At 41.0% G+C, this 24732-nt stretch overlaps 1 protein-coding gene across 5 annotated transcripts in view; it reads left to right on the plus strand.

The window, feature by feature from the left end:
* UBE2E3 (ubiquitin conjugating enzyme E2 E3) overlaps window positions 1–22011 on the plus strand; it is a 115699-nt gene extending 93688 nt beyond the window's left edge. For all 5 annotated transcript variants that reach the window (XM_034428750.3, XM_034428757.3, XM_087882065.1 and 2 more), the window contains 3 exons: window positions 12158–12290; window positions 17689–17836; window positions 21321–22011. In XM_034428750.3, coding sequence (XP_034284641.1) covers window positions 12158–12290; window positions 17689–17836; window positions 21321–21418 — 379 coding nt within the window. In that variant the 3' untranslated portion in view covers window positions 21419–22011. The remainder of the gene's footprint in view (window positions 1–12157; window positions 12291–17688; window positions 17837–21320) is intronic.
* Window positions 22012–24732: the final 2721 nt, after the last annotated feature.

Raw genomic sequence — 24732 nt, forward strand, 5'->3', positions numbered from 1 at the left:
TTTCATTGCTTAACCAATTTTAGAGGGTTGTTTCAGGGTGAACCGTGAGGGGAGGAAGAGGATTGCTCAAAGTCCTTTGTACTAGTAAAAATGGTAGGAGAAGCTCCACTCCATACTGTGTTCTGATTATGGATGGTTCATTGCTTGAAGAAATTATATATACAGGGCATGAAAGCACCGATTGTCCCCTATTACAGCATTGGTCACAAGTTTAAGCAGCAGACCATGGACGTAAGAAATACAGTTTGTAAACTTGAAAGAAGTGTAAAAAAAAAAAAAAGGTAAAGGAGTCCCTGCAGATTTTTCTCCACTCGTTGTTGCTGACTGTATGGGTTGGTGCTCATCTCTGTTTCAAGGCCATTGAGCCAGCGCTGCCCAAAGACATTTCTGCAGTCATGTGACCAACATGATGTCATGGAGAGCTGTTTCCTCCCCACCAAAGTAGTATTTATTTATCTACTCACATTTGCATGGTTTCAAACTGCTAGGTTGGCAGGAGCTGGAGCAAGGACGGGAGCTCACCCCGTCACATGGCACTGGGGTCTCGAACCTGATAGGTGCATGTTTCCAGCTTTCCAGCAGCCAAAGCCAGGGTCTTAATTGCTGAGCCACTACGCAGCCCTTTCAAAAAGTGTACACACACTATTAAACAATCTGGATAGTTATCTCTCAAGGTGATATAATAGTGGACTTCTCCACTGGGAAGGGAGTAGGAGTAGATAACCTCCAAGGTTTCTTCTGAGATTCAATCATTTGAGAAGTATTTGGGAGGAAGGAGATCTAAAAAGATCAACAGAATGTTGCTTCCTTAATTTAGATTTGAAGCCATGAATTTAAGGAGGGCTGGAATTAAGAGTCCTACAGGATTTTTCTTATAGTTTTACTTAAACATTCTTCAGGGGCAGTTTGTGGAATCAGCAGTCAAAGTATGGTTAAAATTAAATTGTTTTAAAAGTTCTGGCTGGCTGGTATCCTAGACAAATCTTTATTCTAAGTCTGCAGTAGCTGGAGTTGATCTGTATTGGCTTTAGTAGACTGTGTTGACATAATCGGGCAAAGTGTGTGCTTTTTTTTCCATAGCTGAAATAGCTTTTCCTTGGCCATAGCAACCATTTCTGTTTTTTAATATCTCTTTACTTCTACTAAGCTTCAAGGAATGTATCCAGTACAATTACTTCCTGTTTATGTTCTTCACATGTATCTAACATTTGAACAATTAAATGAATATACAGTGATATCTTGCACTCAACTGCTTTAAAACTCAGCAGATTTGGTACTCAATTTTTGATGCAAAAATTTTGTCCTCTTGTTGGCTGCTTTGTTACTCATTACATTATTCCTTATGGGAAAAAATTGGTTGGTACTAATAGTTTTTTTATACTCATCATGCCTCCCAGAACCAATTAACAGTGAGTGCCGAAGTACCACTGTATAAAGATAGATATCATATTATTCCAGTTTTACTTTAACCTACTTCAGTCTTAGAATTTTAGCTTTATGCTTTAGTTTTGGACAAATAATATTTTATTGTGGTTTTTGAAGAGAGTTTTTGTTTTTGATTCTAAAGATGTAGTATACAGTGGCAGTAGTGACAAAAATAATCTGTATAATTGCTTTATGTTGTGTTTTATGTTTGGTCCCCCTCTTCTACTTTTAAATAGTTTGTTAATTGTTTCATTCTGTACTGGTCTTTGACCGAAATAAAGTTTGACGGACTATGCCCTCCATTTTTATTTTATACCTTATTTATGCTAAATCTTTAACAGGAAGATGAGCTGAAGTAAAGGGCAGAAACTATTAAGACAGCTCTTGAAAGAATATATAAGATTGAGTTTTGTTATGCTGACATGAGTTTCCCTTTTTTTATTATGACAGGAGAAAGATATTTGATATCTAGCATGCTGTCGGCCCGCTATTGTACAAAAAATTACAGAATCTGGCTTTTTGGCAAAGGCGTCTGGGTCTCTTGACAGTGCTGGGTATGCTAGTCTGGATTTCATTAATTTGATCTAAAAAAACATTTCGGCCACATGCTTTCAGCATATGTTTCTATAGAAAAACATCACAAGTGCTTCAGCAGTCTTCTCAAAATGAGAGGAGTTTGGTGTAGGCCAGAGGTCGGCAACCTGCGGCTCTGGAGCCGCATGTGGCTCTTTCATCCCTCTGCTGTGGTTCCCTGTCACCAGTCAGCTCCACAATTGATAAGGCTTTCAGTTAGGATAGGTAGAGGAAAAAGGACACTACGCTAGGAGGAGACACTATGGTGGGGGGAACCGGACTTCCGGTTGGCTCCAGAATTAAACAGAGGACTTCCGTTTAGGGCCTTTGTGGCTCTTTAAATGTTTAAGGTTGCCGAGTAGGCTATGGCTGTGGGATCCTGAGGAGGGTTCTTCAAGCCTGGCAGAAGTTTTCTCTGAACAGACATCTATTTATGGTTACTCTGCTCCCATCAACAGAACAGGAAGGAAGCAACTTTTACTAATTTCCTTTGCCCCTGAAAATCTGTCTTAAAAGTTGGGGAATTCTAGAACAAGGGGGAGGGAAGGAAGAGAGAACTGTGCAGAAGGGGGAGTAGAGAGAAAAATGAATTGGGACCACAGCAGAAGCACATATAGGTAACCTACTAGTTGTCTCTTAGTGACTGTACAAAGTTACGACAGACCTCCCCAGGGCTACCTACAACTCAGATTCAAAATTCCAATGGCCGCCCCCCTGGTTGCATGATTGGTTTGGGGAGCTTGGCACATGGCCCGCATATAGGTCATTTGCCACAGTCATGTGATCACAATTTATGATGGGTTTTTTTGCTAGACAACGGCATTCACTTCCAGTTCCACATCCACTTCCAACAAAAAATACCCACTGGAGATAATGGATTTACTTTACGACCTTGGCTTTTGCCTAACAAACACTGCGCAAAAAAAAAAAAAAAAAAAGTAAATTCAGATATGATCATGTGGTCACCCGCTTAACGATCCGCAGCCTTACAATGTATACTGGGCTCAATTACGGTCATAAGTCAAGGACTACCAATATTGCTTTCCTGTGCCCTGCAGAGGAAATTTAAAATTGCAGCAGTGACAGGACTTTGCTGTGACAACTTAATTAACAATAAGGATTCTGTTTAGTGGAACGGCTTTTAAGTACTTTGGTATTTAAATTGAATATTTTGTGTGGAATCTGGAATCCTGACGGCTGTAACAGCCAGAGCTGCTTTATCCTCCTTCGATTATATTTATTTTGGAAGAGTTCCACAGTAATAAATAAAACCGCCACAATAAAGTCATTTTAGGATTGTGCCTTCGGTTTGGGGATTTCACTTGTTAACAATGGGTTATTGTGACCAATCAATATGGTATATAATAATGCTGGTACTTTGTTGTATAAACTGTACCCAGGGTTTTTAGGCGTTCATTTAATAGCCAGGTATGAGTCATGCTTATAAATGGTAAAATACCACAGTTCTTATGGTATGCAGTCCATGATTCAGGAATGCTGAATCAAGAGGCAAGCGAGGATTCCCTGTATGAAACACCTACTAAAGAGGGAGTAAAAAAACAAAGCTACGCCTACACCCATTGCCATCTCCCCAGAGAAGGGGATGCTGAGTTTATTGACTTGTTGTCAAGGTTGACTCAGCCTTCCATCCTTCCGAAATCGGTAAAACGAGGACCCAGATTGTTGGGGGGCAATATGCTGACTCTGTAAACCATTCAGAGTAAGCTGTAAAAGCACTGTGAAGCGGTATATAAGTCTTAAGTGTCAGGCCTGGAAGCCATCTTTTGCATTGGGCCTTCAGCCCTGCTGAAGTACTGTGTGAACTTTAGTACTGTGGGAAAATGGGAGGGGGGATTGTATGGAGCAGGGGTGATGTATAGTCATAATAACATTCCTTTCTCAGAGAGTCAAGGACATCTTGCTCTGCACCTGAAGGGGTGTGACTGGGAGGCATCTCCAGTTGGGACGGTGCTTTGATTGGACCATGTGATGGACATATGGGTGCAGGGGGAAGGGACTTGGACTTTCTTTTGGAAAGTCCAAAAGACTTTCTAGGTTTCTTTTGGAAAGAAACCTAGAAGCTTTCTAATTTGGGTTTTCCCAGATGTACCAATATGACATCTCTAACAAAATGGAACTTTGAGGAACTTCAAACCTCGGAGTCTTCTTTCATTGGGGGTGTTACTTGGAACCCTGACACTAAGTGCTATTGCTATAGTTCTTCCCATAGGCTTCCCACCTGACAGTACTGCTCTTTTGTTCACTATTGTAAGAGCACAGGAAGCTTCCTGACAACTATTTGGGCTGCTATTCTTCTACATATTTAGTGCCTCCTTTGCCAAGGAATGGCAAACACATGATAAAGTTCTTTTGCATCACCAAGCTACCTGATCTTTATATCTGGTAATACCAGGAACTGATACATTGGTCAAACACTGCCTTGCCAGTGTAATACGTGAATTGAGTGCCGGCCATGTCGTCTCCAAGGTTGTAAGGGAGGGATTCAGGTTGAATATTAACTTTCCACAACCTGATGCCTGCTAGATGTCTTAGACTGACAGTTCTCATAATAATCAGCACAGTGACAGCAATCTTGGCTGGGAATCCTTGGAGTTCTAAGCCAGCACATCTGGACAATACCAGATTGAAGACACCTATTGTAAGACATCACTTGCTTTGATCAGAGGAAAGAAAAACAATAGAGATCAGCTGTAGAAGCAAGTTATGATAACCCTCTGAATTGTAAATAGTTTGGGTCAGATTTTCTCCTAAGAAAGAGATATTGGTTTTGTTTTCCCTGGTTCCTATGCTTATGCCTTGATATTACCCATTGCACATCACTGTTAACTTGACAAATTCCCATATGAAGAATTTGTATGGATATGGAGACCCAAAGGCTGAAAGCTGAGCATTTTTTCATGAAAAACTGTCCATAGCACTCTCTTATTATGTGCCATTAAAAAACCCTGGTCCACAGGTTGACTTCATCTCAAGCCTTACTTTCCATCACAGATTAGTATGTCCACAGACCATCTCTGTTATATTGTGGCTCTTCACAGAGGACTATCACGGCCTGGCATGGCTCCCTTGCAAATAAGATTGAACAATAATCAGGAGTAATAGTTGTGTGAGGGGAAAAAATCTCACCTTTTCTGTTGTCTATGGAGGTTCTTGGTCATCCAGGTCATGCATGTCCCAAAGGTGCTTTTTCAAAAGGCAACTGGACTTTCTGTTTTTTCTTTGAAGACATTTTGCTTCTCGTTCAAGAAGCTGAAGAAACGTCTTGGATGAGAAGCAAAACGTCTTCAAATAAAAAACAGAAAGTCCAGTTGCCTCTTGAAAAAGCACCTTTGGGATCCTTTTTGTTGCTATCTCTTATTGTCAGGAATTTGCACTTGAAATCAAATTTCCCATTATTATTCACAATGTGTGAATTGTGTGTGACCTTCAATTACCACAATTCCACAATCAGCATTGTTCTGATCCAGCCTTAGCAGAAACAAGAAACAGACTCCTTGTCACGAAAAAAATCCTCTTTATTGATCTCCTGTGAATCAATGGCATTCACACACCTAAAAGTCCAGGCAATAGTCCTTCAAAGAGTTAACTGCAATAACAGACATTATCAGTTCCTTGTGATAATTGCCAGGCCGTGAGCTCCCAGCCACAAAGCTGCAAATTAAGGTCTGGCAAGCAGTCTCTGAGGCACGAAACACAATGAGCCAGATCTTCAGAAATCCGAACTGTTGTCTCCTACGACCACCACTTCCCTTTCCTTCTATTTATTCCCCAGCCAGGGAGAGGCCATTCAGCATCCACGTGTGCCTTGCTTCCCAAGTCGACTCCTTGTCCTCAGTTGTTCTCCTCACCTAACAGCTCTGCGCATATGCACCTCTGGAACAGGCCCCAGCTGTTCTTCCTCCCCACTTACCTCCACCTTCAAAGGCAGCTGGGAAATGTCAGACAGCCCTGGCTCTATCTCTGCTTCCTACGCAGAGCATCCATCAGAGCCTTCCCCAGACTCCAGAGCTGCCCCAAGTTCCTCCCCAACCTCCTCATCGTCCGAGTCTGCCGCCAGCTCTACTGGCAGCTGGCGGGCCACAACACACATATCTTAACATTGCTGAGATTGAGAAACACTGTATTAAAAGGTGGGCGACAAAAGAGAAGGAGGAGAGCTACATAAAGAGGAGATAAAGAGTAGACAAATGTCTTGCTTTTGAGATGAAATCACGTATAACCACTGGCCTCTCCACTCTCAGAAAGGGCGTTCAGGTAAGACAATGCCCCTTCTGCATAGTAGCCATTATATATATATATATAGCTTGATTTGATTTCATTACCAAGTATACTTTCTTGAAGGTAGTACGGTATAGTAAACATATACATAATGGATTGTTTCATTTCTATGTACTTGACCCTAATTACTTGGTCATAAATCACTTGCTATTTTGCGGATTCCCCAAATTATTGCCATTCTGTGCCCTTGGGCAGGTTTTTCTCATACCGTTTCTGTGCAAGCCTTTAACTTTATATAAGATCACAAGCTAAATTATGTATTTTGAGCATGTTTCATCCACAAACAAACAAAAAAGCTAGGGGTTCATCTCGGTTAAGTTTGCAAGATCTTTAGTCTTAGAAGAAAATGTTCTTGGTTTTGCATAAACAGATGGTAAGCCAATCCCTGCCATCAAGTTTGCGTTGCTGCCGTGATCAAAGTACTGGAAATTTATTAAGTTTTATTTTGAAGAATCTCAGTCTGATAACAGTCCAATAAACAGGGAAAGCAAGTTCTTCGGACTTTTCCTCACAGCCTGGATCTGCTCCAAGGCTACGACCCAGAATAGCTGGATGCTTCTTGGGATTAGGAAAGGAATGGGCTTTGCGAACGGCCTATTTAATTCCTTGTTCCATGCATTTCACATTCCGTCATCATTGAGCACGTTTAGGCCTCATTAGTCTGGTGGGTTTGGGGGAGGGAGTCCTCTTCTGAGTCCTCTTCTTTTTCTTAAAATGTTTTTGTACTTCTGAGAGCTCTGGCGTTTCTTCTTCTCCGTCAGCCCAAAGGTGGACAGATATATTTCTAAAACTGTTAACCAAAACCAGAGAGTCTCAGCTTATATTTAAACTACATAGCTATCTGTCTAAACAAGGTTTTTAAAAGGCATGAGGCCAAGTGTCAGACCTCAAAATGCACTTGGTCTTTTAGGGAAGAAAATTGATTTTTCTGGATACCGTTCATCTTATTATTTGCCTTGAATCAATAGACCCACTCTGTTTTCCCATTCCAGCATATTTTTGCCTGATAAATCTTTATGGGAGATGAAATCAATTGAGATATAATAAATCAGGGTATTTTTAATGGATCTGGGAATCACTTGGACTTCTCAAAAGAAAGAACAAAATCAGGGCATATGATACCAATTTGAAATAAGATTGGTATAGACCAAATGGAGGGGTAATAGCTGTAATATGACTGTAATTGTTCCAGGTTCGGTCACTAGCATCTCAGTTAAAAGATACAGAAGTGATAAGAAAGAGTTCTGAGTTTTCAGTGACAGCAGAGAAAGCTGGACTAGCGTAAATGCCTATAAGGCAGCTCTTTCATCATATAATAGAATCTAGTGTCACTTCACCAAACTATAATACAAGGATAGGCAGCATATGATTTTTGAGTTTTTGTTGAATTTTAGGTCCCATCATTGGCCACACATTCTCCATCTCTACTTTAAAGGGAAGTTATTTTCATTCATTGTCTCTTGATTGAACTCTCAGAAGTTTGACCTGCGTAAACATCTGTCATTGCAGAGATTGGTGGGAGAAACGGGTAGAATGATGTCATTCCACACAGGGATTTGGGGCTACATATAATGCTCCTCTCCCCTGATTCCACACTTCGTTTTGCCAAGATAGAAATGGCAAGAAGTCATGTTCTCCAAAGGAAAGAAACGGCAGTCAGATTGGGGAAGACACTGGTCTTGCATTGAACGAAGGGATAACGCCATTGGTGGCCCAACATGGAATATAGCATGAAGTAGGACACTGCTGATTGGTTTAATCAAGATTGGTTGTGATAGAACCATTTGCTGGTTGATTGTAAGTTTCAAGAGATTTGAGAGGCAAAAGTGGTGGTGATACAAAAGTGCCCTGAATTAGCTTGCCTTGGCTAAAGACATTAACCAAGATTGCTACTGCTCTGTAGCTGAATAATATAAGTATCTTTTACAGTTTTAACTGCTATTTTTACCATAGACAATCTTGAGTGTCTGATTATGTCAAAGGTAATTGAAAGGATGTTTGCTCACCATGGTTTTCTTTGATAAACCATTGAATGCTTGGAACTACTTTAAAAAAAAATCAAACATTACCTTCTAATGTGTAATTGTAATTTTGTAATCTGTAATTTTATTGTGTTGGTCCAACAAAAGCTAACGCATTGGAGAGACTCTCATGCCTTTCAGTTCTTTCTGGATTCTTTCACAGTATAAATCACTTTTGGGGGGGCTAGTAGAATAATTAGGTTTTTGCAACATGCCTTTTATATCCAGAGGATATAAAAACCTCTGCGCTGGCTGAGGAATTCTGGGAGTTGAAGTCCACAAGTCGTAAAGTTGCCAAGGTTGGAGACCCCTGCTCTAGGCTAGTCTTTAACTAATACATCAAACTACAATTTCCATAATTCCACAGTCAGCATGGGAATGATAATCCCGCGTATCTGAAGAGTGGTAGTTGGGAGAGGCTGGTCTACAGGGGGAGACTACCTGAAATGTTTACAATAGATCCTCCCTCTCAGTGGGCAACCTTTATAATGTTATAAGCAACAGTAATGGGTAGTACAGTAAATGATTGTAAATAGTAACTTAGGAGTTATTGCTTTTAGATGATTGACTATTTAATTGATAGATGCCCTTGTTCTGATCTGAATGATTAGCAGGTAGTTTGGCACACAGCTTAAGGCAGTAACCTTAATTGTGACTGATTAATTTGGCTGAAATATGTTGCTAAGTCAATTCTGTGTTTCATTAAACTGACTGAATTGCATCCAGCTATTAGAGGTGTTTGAAGGAAAGGCAACTGACAGATGATATAGGAGCACAAACCCCTGCATTAAGCTATAAAAGAGCCATTAAGGAAACCTGTGCCAAAATTGAATTGTTCCAGAGAAATTTAACTTCCAAGCCTAATGCTAATTAATAGCTATATGCTTAATGGATGTCAGGAGTTAATTAGGAAAACCCGATGACCTGTGCGGGAGTTTTAAATATTTTCTGCGTTGCTCCCACTTTTTGTATTGTTTCTGTTTAAAAAAAAGGAAAAAAGAAATTTTACGGCGGCGCATTGATCTGTGAATGCTATCAGTTACATAGCCTTACGCCATGCTGCCTCCTCTCAGTCAGAATTTCCCTAATTTTTTGTTTGCATCATTTGTGTTGTGAAAGGGATCCTGATTAAAAGACAAACGTTAATGATCTGAAATATTACCAGATACACTTCAGACTGTTACCATCTCAAACTGGTCAAATCATGGGGGCAGAATAACGCAACAGAGAAGGACACACTCTATAGTTTAGAATTTATTGCTGTGGACTTGTGTCTCCTCCTATACTTCTTGTTCCATTTTCACTGTTGCTGTGTGTGTATATATGTATGTATGTGTGTGTGTGTGTGCACTAATCCAGTCTTTTCTCTTTTTTTTTTATCTCTGGTTTACTCTTAAATTAGTGTACAACTAGTTTAGCTACAACCTTTCAACGACTGAGAAACTCAAATTCCCTTTCTATAAAACAACTTTTGTCTAAATCAATTTTACTAAAAAGTATAAAAGAGGAGCCATAAATAAGCTGAGCTCAACTCATAGTGAAGGGTCTGTGCAGGGCGTGTCTATGTGTCAACATGAAAAAAGCCCAGATAGCAGCTATGACTGTGCAATCAAACATCCCACCCCCTTTTTATACACATTGTAGGTACAAACACATCAGAGTTGGGTTTCAGCAGGTTCTGACCAGTTCTAGAGAACCAGTAGCGGAAATTTTGAGTAGTTCAGAGAAGCGGTAAATACCACCTCTGACTGGCCCCGCCCCCATCTATTCTCTGCCTCCCAAATCCCAGCTGATCAGGAGGAAATGGGGATTTTGCACTATTCTTCCCCTGGAGTGGGGTGGGAATGGAGATTTTACAGTATCCTTCCCCTGCCACGCCCCCAAGCCATGCCACGCTCCCCCTCAAAGCCACACCCACAGAACCAGTAGTAAAAAAAAATTGAAACCCACCACTGAAACACATGTAAAAAAGGGGGGGATGGGGTTTTAATTGCACAGTTGTGTCTGCCAGTTTTACTTTCTTGATATCTCCCATCTCCGTGGTGGATGCCCCAGTTCCTAGCGTCTTACAAAGACATCACCATGCAACTTTCTTGCTCTGATAGAGAAACAAATTTCCATTATCTTTCTCTGGGCTGTGTTTTTTTTTCCTACTTCCCAGTTTTTATTCAATTTGGTCACCTCCAGAAGGAAGAAGCTTTTATGTCTTGCCCCCTGTGCTGATTCCCTGTTCTTCTGTAGAGGAGATTGATGGTTGGGTAGAAGTATATGGGGACAAGAGAGCAAGGAGAACTATAGCTGTGGAAGTGGACATAGTCCTATATTTTAAACAACAAACATGTCTTCTGCGATTTCCATTCAAGACTTGTATTTGAATTGCACTTTTTCTTTTTAAGAAAGTTGGGTTTTTTTGTGTGAAACGTTTGCCAGAAGTTCTTTCTGAGAAATGTAGAATAGGAAGGAATGAAGATAAGCAAGATATTCTGACTTTATAAAAGGGCAGAAGCTCTTAAATAGGGTTAATCTAAATTTGTATTTGTAGCCTTCTCAGTTCCTTCACAGTCATAAACTGTAATTCTTCTGTCTAAACTGACCTTTGAAGGTTATTTGAACAATGGTGTCGCCACCTCTGTTTTCTTCTAATAATTCCTTATCCCACTCCCTCCCTTTTTACATAAAAGCGTGTCTGGAACAGTATAAATATTGGACACCAAAATGGCTTGTCAGTCTAGATTTTCAAAAATAAAAATCTTTGGCAAAGTTGGTAGACATTTTGAGAACCGGCAAATTTCAGGCTTCAACACTTCTCAGGAAGCGAGTGAACAAGTTTTAGGAGCTTTGGGAAATATTTGTAGTGGAATCTTCCCCAGTTTGATGGGTCTCTGGATATTTGGGATTGCAGATTAGAAGACCCAGACCTAGTAGGGAATTCTATTAGACTAATAGAAAAAAAAAATGGTTGTGAATTGGGGAACACTAGGCAGTACTGGGATGTCAAACTGGTGGCCCATGGGCCGGATGCATCACACGCAGGCCACACCCATCCTGGCTCCACAAAGGCAAAAAATGTGATACGTCACATGATGCGATCGAGTTTGACACCTGTGAATTAGTAGGAGCCCAGAGAATGATTTGCAACTGATTGTATGTAAAACTGTATGTGTATTAGATCAAGAAATAAAGGTTACCTTATCACAGAAAGGTCATTCCATTTATTTACCTTAGACCAGGGAATGGATGCCCAGAAACTTTAGGATTATATAGTCATTACTGCCAGCAGTATATGAAAATGATAATAAAGACTTTTTAAAAACACTATAAAATTCCTTATTTTCTGAAAAGCTTCACTCTCTATCAGGTACACGGCAAGATATATTATTGTAATATTTCTGGAGAGACTTGGCTTCAGATCCTCTCCTCTAAGAAGCTTTCTTGGCGTGTTATGCTGATCTATTTCATGAGTTTTCAAGAATAAACATGCACACCATTCTCAACTCCTTGTACAAAAAAAAGGCTATAAATATGGGGGATGGATGATGCTCTTCATATGCCTTGAATTAGGTAGCCTTTGTGCTTTAAGGCAGTTTTATATATGGCCCATGTGCCCACAGAGACCAACAAACAAAAGGCTACACAACTAACTGTTTCAAAAGACAAAGATGAGCCTTGTATTGAATATATCGACAGAAGCACAAGTGATAATGGACAAGTTTCTTCACACCAAGAAGCACCAAGCCATATATAAATAATGGAGGCCATTCACAAAGACTAATGGTCATAAAAGGTCATAAAGTTCATTTATTTCTCTCTCTTTTTCTCCCTCTTGCTTATTTTAATAGTGCTGGGCCTAAAGGCGATAACATCTACGAATGGAGATCTACTATCCTAGGTCCCCCAGGTTCTGTGTACGAAGGTGGCGTATTTTTTCTGGATATCACATTTTCATCTGATTATCCGTTTAAACCACCAAAGGTAAGGTTATGCAGTCTCTGTATCTTTGTATCTATTTTCCATTGTCTTCCATTTTAATTCAGGAAAAGCAACAACTGGATGAAGCATTTCCAAAATCGTGCATAGCACAGGATCCCCTAGCCAACTAGGACTCTGTGAGGCCAAACAAAAGGGCCCACATTATCTTGCCTTCACAGTTTTGTGGTATTCACTGGAGGCTTTCAGAGTTGGGCATTTTTTGAGAATATTAGGACATCAGAAATTTCCATTTCGGACCCTGTTTTTCTGCTGCTATCAGTTGGACAGAAGAATAGGATTTGGAGGGCATAAGTCCCATTACTTCTGTACTCATATGGAAAAACATTCCAAAAGATCATAAAATATCTTGCTTGATTGCCTTACTTTTATCCAACTTTGAGCCTCTTTGCTCAAAGAACCCAGATATAGCAGTAGCAGCAACCTACTCTTGGTAGTAACAGTACAAGGTAACATTGTATAACTGCTATTTTTGTAGGTACAAGTCACTTTTCTTCACATATGGCTCAAGCCTTACATTAGATTATTGTCCCTCTCAAGGGCCTTTTGCTAGGAGGTATATGCTGCAGTTGAAATGAGACCATTGAGGAAAGGGAAGAAATTAACCATTTCATCTTTCTGATGCTGTCCTTCTTTTATTCTGATATTGCATTTCACTCACTTCCCCCCCCCCCACCTCCTTGTTCCTCCAAACTAGCATGACGCCCAGGAGACAGGACAATTCTTACAGTGTTCTCTCTTGCTTATTTGCCCAAGTCTTTTGAAAGCAGTATATGGTTGTCCTCAGAAGATAAACTCATCCACATCGCCTGAAATCAGATTTATTTCAATAAACCATTAGAAGTGTGTAATCTTAGTGGCTAAAATGAAAAGCAGAAGTATTTAAGCCCTGGTTTGCTTGATAGTGCATGATTTGATAAATACTCTCTCAAAAAAAGTTGCAGATCTTTATCTAATAACATATCAGATACAATGCTGCTTTAATTATCAAATATTTCAACTTGTGGTCTGCTTCTGTGATAAGCGCTCATTTCCTCAGTTCTTTCAAAGCCTACTGAAACATAAATGTACCCTATCCTTACCCAACAGCTGTTTACAATTCGCCATTTAAATCTTCTACATGTGCTCTAGTGCAAACCGTGGATTTTTCCAGATTTTGATCATATTGAAAGATGATCCTTATTATAATAAAAATATACATGACTAACAGTCGGCCATGTCATATGCTATAGTATATCTCTGTGGATGATGGGATGCATTTACTGGAGGCAGTAGGATTTGCCCTTTTCCTATTGGCTGTGAACGGGGGAGATTTTCACTTTTTTCTATTGGCCAGAGGTTGGGGGGGGGGGAGTGTCACTTTTTTGAAAAAGGTCAGGAAAGGATATGTTACTAGTCCATGCTAGCTGAAATGTAAATCCAGAAACTGAAAAAGCTCAGTTACTTACATACAACATTGATGTACAAGTACGACCACCACATACACATTTCCCCAAAAAGAGAAAATTGGAAGCAGAGATGTGTATAAAATATTAATATAATTCAGTATTTAAACATGATATGTTTTTGGATAGTGGGAACGAGGCAGAGCCATGGATCTACTGTATGTCCTTGCTCCCTCTTTATTTGGATCTTAAAATGGGATAGTCTCACTTTCCTTAGTCTCACTGTTTTCTTTTCAGCCTAAGAAATGCACCCGTATAAGTGGAGATGTGCCTGGGAAAAGGCCTGAAATAATTGGAAATTTAACTAAAAGGGATATTAAGTATAAAACAGTTGACCACATTTTATTAGCACTTTGATTGACGTTGAGCTAAGGGGTCCTGAGTAATAGTATTTATTTTATTTATTTATTTATTGGTTCGATTTATATGCCGCCCTTCTCCGGAGACTCAGGGTGGCTTACAATGCTTTAAGCAATAGCCTTCATACTTTTGTATATACCTGCTTAGTAGGGCTTTCGACCCCACCCCCACCCCAGCAGTGTTCTTTTTTATACAAAGTCAGCTTATTGCCCCACAAACCGGGTCCTCATTTTACCTAACTTGAAAGGATGGAAGGCTGAGTCAACCTTGAGCCTGGTGAGATTTGAACTCGCAGTAATTGCAGGCAGCTGGCAGCTAAGTGCTACTTAACAGCACTTTAGTCCACTGCACCACCAAGGCTCCTATCATCAGTGTCAGTGTAAATGAACTAAAATGCCTCAAAATTGCCACATTGGGTGGAATGTGGCATTTAGTGAAAGCACAAGTAGACTCAGCAATAGAATCAATTGTAATTTTTTTTAAAAAAAAAAGTGTGTAGATCCCTTGTTTGCTTTGTACTGCTTCCTGAAAAATACATTTTTAAAAAAAGGTATGTCAAATCTATGGTAACTCTTTAACATTGTGAGAAGCATAAGCTAAGATTTCCCATGCTTGCTGATATAATATAGAGGTTTAATGCCAGTATAAATATTTGTTCAAAGATTGCAGCTGTGCAGCAGATGTTTCATGAAGAAGATTCACATTTTGCTATTGAATAAGCTAGGCTCACCAAGTTAGTTTACCTGTTGTACAGAAATCAAGTAGGTAAGGCCCACCCCCAGTCTCTTCTTTCTCTTGTCTCTTCACTAGTCTAACAAGTAATATATTCTAGGTAGGAATTCTAGTCATGCCCCAAAAAATTAAGATTTATTCCAGTGATGAAATTCATTTTTTTTTCCTACCGGTTCTGTGGGCGTGGCTTGGTGGGCATGGCAGGGGAAGGATACTGCAAAATCCCCATTCCCTCCCCACTCCTGGGGGGAGGATATTGCAAAATCTCTATTCCCACCCCACTTTGGGGCCAGCCAGAGGTGGTATTTGCCGGTTCTCCGAACTACTCAAAATTTCCGCTACCGGTTCTCCAGAATCTGTCAGAACCTGCTGAATAGCACCCCTGATTTATTCCCTTTTTTTCTTTAAAAAAGATGAAAAAAGGTGGTGGATAAGCCACACAAATTTCCATAGTATTATCTCGATATGCGTTTCCAAAGGCTTGTGAAATTTGGCATAAAACTGTAAAAGGCTCAAATGCAAAGTCATCTTGGCCATGGTATTTCCCTCTTTTCCCGCTTGTAGGTTCCTTGAAACATCTGGGAATGGGGGAGACCTAGAGATGCCCTGGAGCTGATTCGTTGTAGAGAAGGGATCACCAAGAGTGCCACTAAGGCTCAGTGGTTTCTCTCCTCTTCAGGGGTTTATTCATGACATGAATGGAACATGCGTCAGTGTTACACATGACACAAAACTGAGTGCACTGAGGATTCCATCCAAAATCACAGAATTTAATGGCAAAAATATTAGGGTGGAATGCTTCCCCATTCTCCTCCTTTTCTTGCACATCATTTTAATGCTTAAATTTTAGTTTATATTAAGTCAGACCCTAGCGTAGTGTCCTTGATTATTGAATGACATTACATCAGAGTTTCCCGATTCAGATTCAGCAGAGGGCTTCTCACTTAAAAAGTGGAATGCCACACTAAGCTAAACCATATAAAATATTTAACTAAGGGGAAGGGGCCTATTCTGAATTTTATTCTCTTACAGCTCAGAACTATATTTCTCGAAACTACCAAGTTATATGGTTCAAAACATAAGGGTAACCAATTTCATCCATATGTATTCTATAGAAACGTAAGTTCCTAGTTAACAGAGCCGGCCTTAATACATTTAGGTCTTACTGACTGACTACTGTCACTTACCAGAGAGAGCTTCCCTCCCACCCCACCAAGATAAATTAAATGGAAGTGTCAGAGATTGAACTTGATAACATCTTGAGGTGGTCTCTCTAGAGCAGGGGTGACAAACTCAAGGACCGGCCCATGGGATGCTTAGATCTGGCCTGCGGGGCTGCCCTGAGAACAGCAAAGGACCGGCCTGCGGTGCCTCTCCCAGCAAAAACAGAATTTGGGAGGGCCACGTGAGGCACTTCTGAGCTCCCTTTTCAGCTGTGACACTCTCTTGCAGCCCTCTGCCGGTGAAAACGGAACTTGGGAGGGCCAAGTTTTGCGCTGCAATAGCCTCCTGCAGCCCTCTGCCAGCGAAAATGGAGCTTGGGAGGGCCATGTGAGTGACTTTGAGCTGGTCACGCTCACTCGGGCCCCCCTGAGGTCAAACACAACCCTGATGCAGCCCTCAATGAAATCGAGTTTGACACCCCTGATGTAAAGTATATTGACCAGACAGAGATTTTGAATAAGTAGTCTACTTTTAGGAGTGCTGGTAGCCTCAGGAAAGCAGCCTGAGTGAGATTTGTTTTTCTGTGGAAGCTGATACCTTTGAAGATTGCTTTTGCAATATTCAAAATGTACTAACCTGCTCTATGACCATATTCCTACTGTGTTGGAAAACTCATCTAAGTAAATGCCAACAGTTGGAGAGGATCCAATGATGATCTTATTTATAAAAGTGGTCAAGTTAAATATACATCAGTGGTGGGTTGCTAGGGTTAGGGTTAGGCTCCGCCCACAGAAGCGTTGCACGTGAGTGCGCGCCCGCCCACGATCGAACCGCTTACAACGGGTTTTGAAACCCGCCCCTGATATAGACGAATCAAAAACAAGAGCCCCAATGTTAATTGACGGGAATCATGACATCTATATCACGATGGCTCCTGTGTTCCAGAGAAGCTTTATTCTCCAAACTGGCGCTCTTCAGATTTCTCAAACTAGCATCATCTGGTTTGGGCACCATAACTAGTGAAAAAACCTGCAGCACCTCACTTTGAATCTCACATTCATCCATTTTAAATGAAAGGTGGATATTTTAAGTGCCATTTTCCACATGCACGCAGAAATAGTCCATAGGCTTCTTTAAACTGTTGACAGCAGAATTACGGTGACATCCTAATACAAACTCTGCCCTTTTGTACTTGCATTCTGACTTGGTATGCAAGTACACAAGTCTTGGGACTTGCAATGTCTCTTGTCCGCTCCAAGGAAACCAATGAAACTGCTATTTCTCAAGGGCACGCAAATGTTTGTATGTATCGCCTGTTTTTTTTGGGGGGGGGGTTGTTTTTTTTAAAGAAAGCATTAAAAATGCTGGAGGCTTATCAAAACAAAACACAATAAAGCTTTTAGCTTTGAGACATACAGTATATAGAAGTTGTGAATAAGGCTTTACAAAAGAAGATGGGGAGACCTCTTTTCAGATGAGGCATAAACAAACATCAGAAACAAATGTATATTTTTTTTTCCCCCAAAAAATGAAAGATCTCGACAGAAAAATTTTCCCACAGAGGGAGAATCATTCAAGACAGGTTTCAAAAGGCTAGCAACAAACTATGCCTGAATGTATGATCTGTAATGTAATGTAATGATCTTCTCGCCCTCCTCCTTCTGTTGCTCCTCTACCTGTAGGTTACTTTCCGTACTAGAATCTATCACTGCAACATCAACAGTCAGGGAGTCATCTGTCTGGATATCCTGAAAGACAACTGGAGTCCTGCTTTGACTATTTCAAAGGTTTTGCTGTCTATTTGCTCCCTCTTGACAGACTGCAATCCTGGTAAGGCAATCCTTGTCTTTTGTTTTGTTCCTGTTTCCCCCCCCCCTCCCCAATTTAATGAAAAGAAGCATTATTAATTCTGCAACAGGCACAGCCAGAGAAGGCTCCTTCCCTCACTTTTGTCAACAACACAAAATGCTCATTTTTGCCATGTCTGAAAACAGGGCACAAACTGGCAATCGTATGATTTTTAAACCTGTGAGATAAATCCACATTGAAAAGAGGCTTGTTTGGTTTGCACGTATGGAATAGCTTATGAATAAAAGCCTCTTTTTTTCTTCTGATTATCTTTCAACCTATAAATGCCTCTTATGCTTTGCAATAGAAAGGCTATGATACATGAAACTGATTTTCTCCAGATGTTTTAGGACAGTGATGGTGAACCTTTTCGGCACTGAGTGCCGAAAAGGTCAAGCAGAAATATCGCACGCACGCGCCCTCATTGGGACTGAGCTCTGGAAAAGCTGAACTTCCAGGTTCTAGCGCGCATGCATGCCCGACAATCAGCCGGCCAGTGTGCATGCACGGGCCGGTTTTCGGCACTGCCACGCATGCGAAGGGCTCACGCTCCGGTAAAGCTGGACTTCTGGGTTCTGGTGCACATGCGCATCCAACAATCAGCTGGCCGGCGCGCATACACCGGTTTTCAACACTGTCGCACACGCGAAGAACAACTGATTGTCACATGTGCATGCGCTCCAGAAATCTGGAAGACAAACAGGCAAGGTCGCGCATGCCGGGCAACATGGCTTCGCATGCCACTTTGGGCACGTGTGCCATAGGTTCGCCATCACGGTTTTAGGACCATAATTCAGTTTTTTCTGAAGGTTGAAAGTCTTCCAATGAGTAGCAGCACCAACTCAAGGGATGCTGTTTTAGATTGATTCAAATGGCAGCAATAACAGTAACAAAATAACTCACCAAGATAAATTCCTTGTTTGTCCAGTCACACTTGGCCAGGGCCGGATTTAGATGAAAAGAGGCCCTAGGCTATTCCACTTATGAGGCCCTTTCACCTATAGTGAAAGTGTAATTTTAATTTTGCTAACAATTTGAATGTAGGCCCCTCTTGATCTTGAGGCCCTAGGCTGAAGCCTAGTTAGCCTATAGGAAAATCCGGCCCTGCACTTGGCCAATAAAGAATTCTATTCTATTCTATTCAATAGACCATTGGTTCCATTCCATTGTTTAAACAAGCAGAGCATGTTTAATGAGTCTTGGATTATACGGCCTCTTGTAGTCTGTTCCAGTATGCCAGTCTCTTATCAGAAAAAAAAGACTGCAATAGAAAATTGACCTGCTTCTGTAATTCAGCTAATACAAACTGCTACCATTTGGTTTTTCATTAGTTTATTATATCAATTTGTATACCTTCTCTTAATTGCAGCTCTGGGCAACGTACATAGGGTTAGAAGCGCAGGAAACAGAACATAATCAAAATTAGAAAAATAACGGCAGCCGAAGACAAACTGGGCTCTGATCATAAGAACTTGCAATGATGGGCTCAGCTAATCTCCAAACCCAAGCCCAGGGGAACACCCAAGTCTTCCAGAGGGCCAGCAGGGTTGACTGTCCACAAATCTCCGTGGTATTAAGGGATGGGACCGGGGTGGTATTCACTTACCTTCCCTACCAGCTTGCAAATGTGAGCCCCCACCCACGCATGTGCCCGGCCTTCTGTGCATGCACTTTGCCGGCGTGCAAGCCTTCCGCGCATGCGCCCGGCCTCACAAACGTGACAAATAGGATGGCATAGAGCTGGGGCAAGTGGGTGGATTTCCACTACCGGTTCAAGTGAACCGGCCTCAACCGGCTGAATACCACCTCTGGATGGGACCCAAAGCACATCTACCCTGCTGGATCTAGAGGAATGGGCCAGCCTAGAGAGAGCCAGTCCTGCAAATATTAGTCCCATGTACATGACAAACAGCACTTTGAGTTCCATCTAAGATGTGCATTAGGATCCGGTGCAGTTCACAAGACAGTGGTGTAAATGGGTGAGGTACACCTGCAGCTCCTTACATTGTTAAATTCTGGATCAGTTGTAGCTTCCAAGTGACATTTGAGGATGGCTCCATGTAGGGTGTATTGCAGTAGTTCACCCAGGAAATTACCAAGGCTGAACGGCTATAAACAGTACTAGTGATGCCTCCCCCCATTCCAGGGAATAACCTCACCCAGCAGCTTCATATAGATGCTAAATAGGAGGGGAAGAGTACAGAGCCCTGCAGGACGCCATAAAAAATGGGTCTTGGGCTAGGTCTCTTCACCTCCTCCTCCTCATCCCCTGGAACCAGCCCTGGAGAAAGAAGGTTCCACAACATTGCTACTCACTGCTTCCATTGCCACTCCTTCTTATCATGACACATCTTGTTGAGGAGTGGCGAACAATGGAAAATCCTGTTATGCAAATTCTGAATTCAAATGGCCTTTTTTGGACTGAGATGCTGCAATTTGCTAATACTATACATCTATATCATTTATCGTGTACTATGACCAAGGTGTTGGTTGTCATCTAAAACAGGGGTCTCCAACTATGGCAACTTTAAGCCTGGCGGATTTCAACTCCCAGAATTCTGGGAGTTGAAGTCCACCAGGCTTAAAGTTACCAAGGTTGGAGACCCCTGGTCTGAAAAGCCCTTCATGGTATAAGGGCTAGTTATTTGAGGGACTACATTTTTACCTTTGTTTCTGCTAATCGTATAAAACGGGTGTCAAACTGGCGGCCCATGGCTGGATGTGTCAGGCGCAGGCCACGCCCAACCCGGCTCCACAAAGGCAAAAACCATTGCGATACGTCACGTGACAAGATCAAGTTTGACACCCATGCTATAAAATGTGCAAAAAAAAAAGAGCATTCTTCGGGTCCCACTCTCTTAAACCATTTCTTCTGATGGGATGTAAAAGGCATGCCTTCCCTGTCACACCACCTGTCTTCTGGAATGGTATTCATTCCTCCAGAGCTTTGAACGGTTCAACCCTGCTGAGACCTGATTTTTATCCATGCTCTGACTTAAGATCCTTGAATGAGACTGTGTTGAATGTTTTATCGATTTTTACTGGTTAGAGTCCTTTTACTTTTTCTTTATATACAAAAAAAAAAAAAAAAAAAACACCAGTAACTTTGCTATTTGGGTTTGTGTTTTTCATTTGTACAGTATACTATCCAGAGTTGTGGGTTGGGTGGCCTTAATACATTTGAATTGATTAATTAATTATGAAACAGTAAGTGGTACTGGCGTTGAGTGCTTTTCCCTGTCTTAATTGGCAAACGTGTGAAATGAATTGTTGAAACTTTGCTCGTTGCTTGGCTTACCGGGGCCACGACTGCTAATGTGTCCTCTCTCTCTCTCTCTCTCTCTCTCTCTCTCTCTCTCTCTCTCTCTCTCTCTCATTCTCTCTCTCTCTCTCCCCCCCCCTCTCCCTCTCTCTCTCCCTCTCCCTCTCTCTCTCTCTCCTGTTGCCCCTTGCCGAATTCTTGCAGCTGATCCTCTGGTGGGAAGCATAGCCACTCAGTACCTGACCAACAGAGCAGAACATGACAGGATAGCCAGACAGTGGACCAAGAGATACGCAACATAAGCGATGTTGACTACTCGGCGCAGTGTGAAGGTGCGGGGATGCAGCTTTGCAGTGTGCAACCAAACTTTATAGCCTTTACAATACGGACTTCTGTGTATATGTTATACTGATTCTACTCTCTGCTTTTATCCTTTTGAAGATTGGAATACTGCTTTCTCTCCCTCCTCCCCTTCCCCAAAAAAGGTAAATGCTGTCAAGAGTAGAACTTTGTAGCTGTAGATTAGTTATGTTTAAAATGCCTACTTGCAAGTCTTGCTTCTTTGGGATATCAAAATGTATTTTGTGATGTAACTAAGGATACCGTTCCTGAAGTCAACCAAATATAATAGTGCATTTTAGCCTAATTCATTATCTGTATGAAGTTATTAAAGGTAGCTGTAGATTACTAGGAATTATGTCATTTGTATTAAGCCCAGATCTATTTCCGATATGTGGTACATGCTGTTGTGAAAAATGTTTAAGACTTTTACCTTTGTCAGTTTGTAATGAAAAGGATTTCTTTTATCCTTGTCCCCTCTCATCACCACCCACCTTGTAGCTCAGAGAGCATCCAGTGTATCATCTCAAACACAATAAACATGTTCCCCAAGGAAGAGCTTCTCTGTTTTCATATTTGGAATTAAAAGGTGGGCTGAGCCAGTAGGACTGTTTATATACAGATCCTTGTGGGAAAACTAACGTAAGGCAAGAAGGGCCCACTCAGAAGGCCTCTGGAACATTATGAGATTTAGTTTGCCTCTACCAATGTTTCTTAAGGCAGAACTACACAATGCTAAACTTTGCATTTATAGCCATAGACATAGATAAGCTAGAACAGTAGTAAGACTTTAAAAGGATGTTGCCTTCCATCATTTCTCCTCTCCTCCCCATCGCTGCCTTGAAATACTAGCCAGTATGGTGGTGGTAACGCTGAAGAGGATCATCATTACTCCTGTAAAATTCATGTTATATTAGCCAACACAACATCTGTTCTCAGGCAGAAAAGACAGAGGAATATTTCCACTAAATCTGTAGAATGTCAAAAGTGCAAGGATGTGATGAGGGCAAAGCAAAATTAGGACCAAGCATGAAACTCCATGGACCTTGTCCTCCTTCATTCCTGGTAGTCATGAGGTCCAACCACAATGTTCTTGGTTGCTGTTATAGTTTGGGGAGAGGAATACAGTTTCCTTTAGGACCACAGCGATAATAGGCAAGATTAAGTCACTAGTCCTGCAGTCTCTTCTGCAATCTCCTGAACCAATATTTGTCAATCCAAAAACATAAAACACACAATTTAGGCAACAAATTTAATCTCATGTTTAGATCGACTCCCGTTTTTCCTTGAAGAAGAATAGTATTGATGAGCTGCACTTGATGCCTAATTGTTCTCCATTGCAGCGCAAAAAGCTTTGACACAGTGGGCAAATAGTGCAGACCACAATTTGCCAAGTGTAGCAACCTGTTGACTTGTAACAACCTGACAAGCTGTTCATCTCCCAATTGCTTGCAACAAACTTTTCCGCACTTCTGCATCTGATTAGAACCTGAAGACCCGAAGATGTTAAGAACTGTGATACTGTACAGTTCTCTTTGTTGAATACCAAGGAGCTGATGGAAACATGACACTGTCAGTTTATTCTTAATTAGTCAGTTGATTCTTAACCAGTGAGTGTATAGCTGAGGAGGGCGTTGTGAGAATAGTTGATGGCAGGCAGAGGAATCTTATTTTATGCGTTCTCCAGGATGAAGGAGCAAATTACCAAAATTTTAATGGATTTCACATAATCTCCCACCTGCTTCTATAATTTACCATAAATAGAGTCATCTTTATAATTCCAAAATTTTGAGGATTTTGGATCTTGCCAATCTTTTCTAATTTGTAGATGTCCACTGCTTTAGATGTAGGCTTCTGAATTAGGGTAAACCTGTCTTCCAAAGCAGTACAATTGCGTAATTTGCTTATTCACTGCTCTTATGCGTCATAAACAGTGTCATGAAACTTTTAAGAGAGCTTTTTTCTCAATGAGGTCAGCAGAATATAAATCAATATTGACTTAGAAGTAAAGAATTTTTTTAAAGGAAAATCGGTATCTCTCAACACAAGATGCGATGTAGGTCTTTCTCCACATCTTTCCATTTGAAATGAATGGGATCTCCAAATAGTCATGCATAATGTTCAGATGTCTGAGTGAGGATTGCACACAGTATCATTTCCAGATAGATAGATAGACTGCATACTTTCCACTTAGGGGAGCTTGATGGAAATGTTACATTGACAGTGAGCTTTTCATCACAATCTGCTCACCGCCAGGGTTGATAGGCTGTCCTACCCAACAACATAGGGTTGTATGCATCACGTGGCTAGCTTAGTCCTCAGCACATGTTAAATATTAGCATTCCTTTTCCCATTGCATGACCACCGTAGGCCTTTATTTATGTAGTCAAATCACAAAACAGTTTAAGCCAGTCATCCAGAAAGATGATTTGTGTTTATGTGACAGATACGCCTTACTATTTATGTTCCAGGCTTCTAGGTTCACACTCAACAAAACTATTGTGCATTGGTGGGGAGGGCAGGTGGAGGGTGCTGTTGAAGCACTTCTATCAAGCAGTTATGTACTTTTCGTATATTTCTGGCTGGAATTCAACATTTTTTTATTATGCAGATTATTAACAAATTGTAGAGGCTTCAAGGTGTGTGAGGTTCATCTGTAAGACCTATGGCCTCAGAATATGACACCTAGAGCAATATCATTTGAGACATACCTGCATCCACTGCAATATAGCTCAAATGACAAACTATCCTATTTACCTCCCAGCTAAATGCCATTTTCACTTGGAATTTTAAGGGTTTATTAACAACTCGGGACCTATTTCAGATCCTGAAACAAACCCCCCCAAATAAAATGCCTGTTCAGTACAGCAATCTCCTTAGGCAATTGATAAAGGCAATCTGTTTAACCTATATTTTGTTGGGTATTAAAGGCTAGTTCTCACAGAGGCATCAAAGGTATTTCGGGGCTGTCCTGCCACAAATTTTAGAGAGAGGTTACTCTTATCGTCTGCCCCATTCCCAAAACAGCTTCTTCTGCCAGAATTTCCAACAAAAGAAAACATTTTAACCTTGTTTTATCAACATTCTTGATTCCTGGGCCCTCTTGTGTGAGAAAAATGTTCAGTCAAGATTCCCAGTTGATCTCTACAACATTAACTCAACTCATCTTCAGCATTTCTTCCATGAGAACAATTCCTACAGTTAGTCTTGTAAGGAGAAACAGACATGGGAAAATATTAGGGTATCATATATAGGGCATCTTTGTTAAATCATCTTC

Source organism: Pantherophis guttatus, chromosome 1 (assembly GCF_059756535.1).
Source record: "Pantherophis guttatus breed Tessera chromosome 1, ASM5975653v1, whole genome shotgun sequence".
Lineage (NCBI taxonomy): Eukaryota > Metazoa > Chordata > Lepidosauria > Squamata > Colubridae > Pantherophis > Pantherophis guttatus.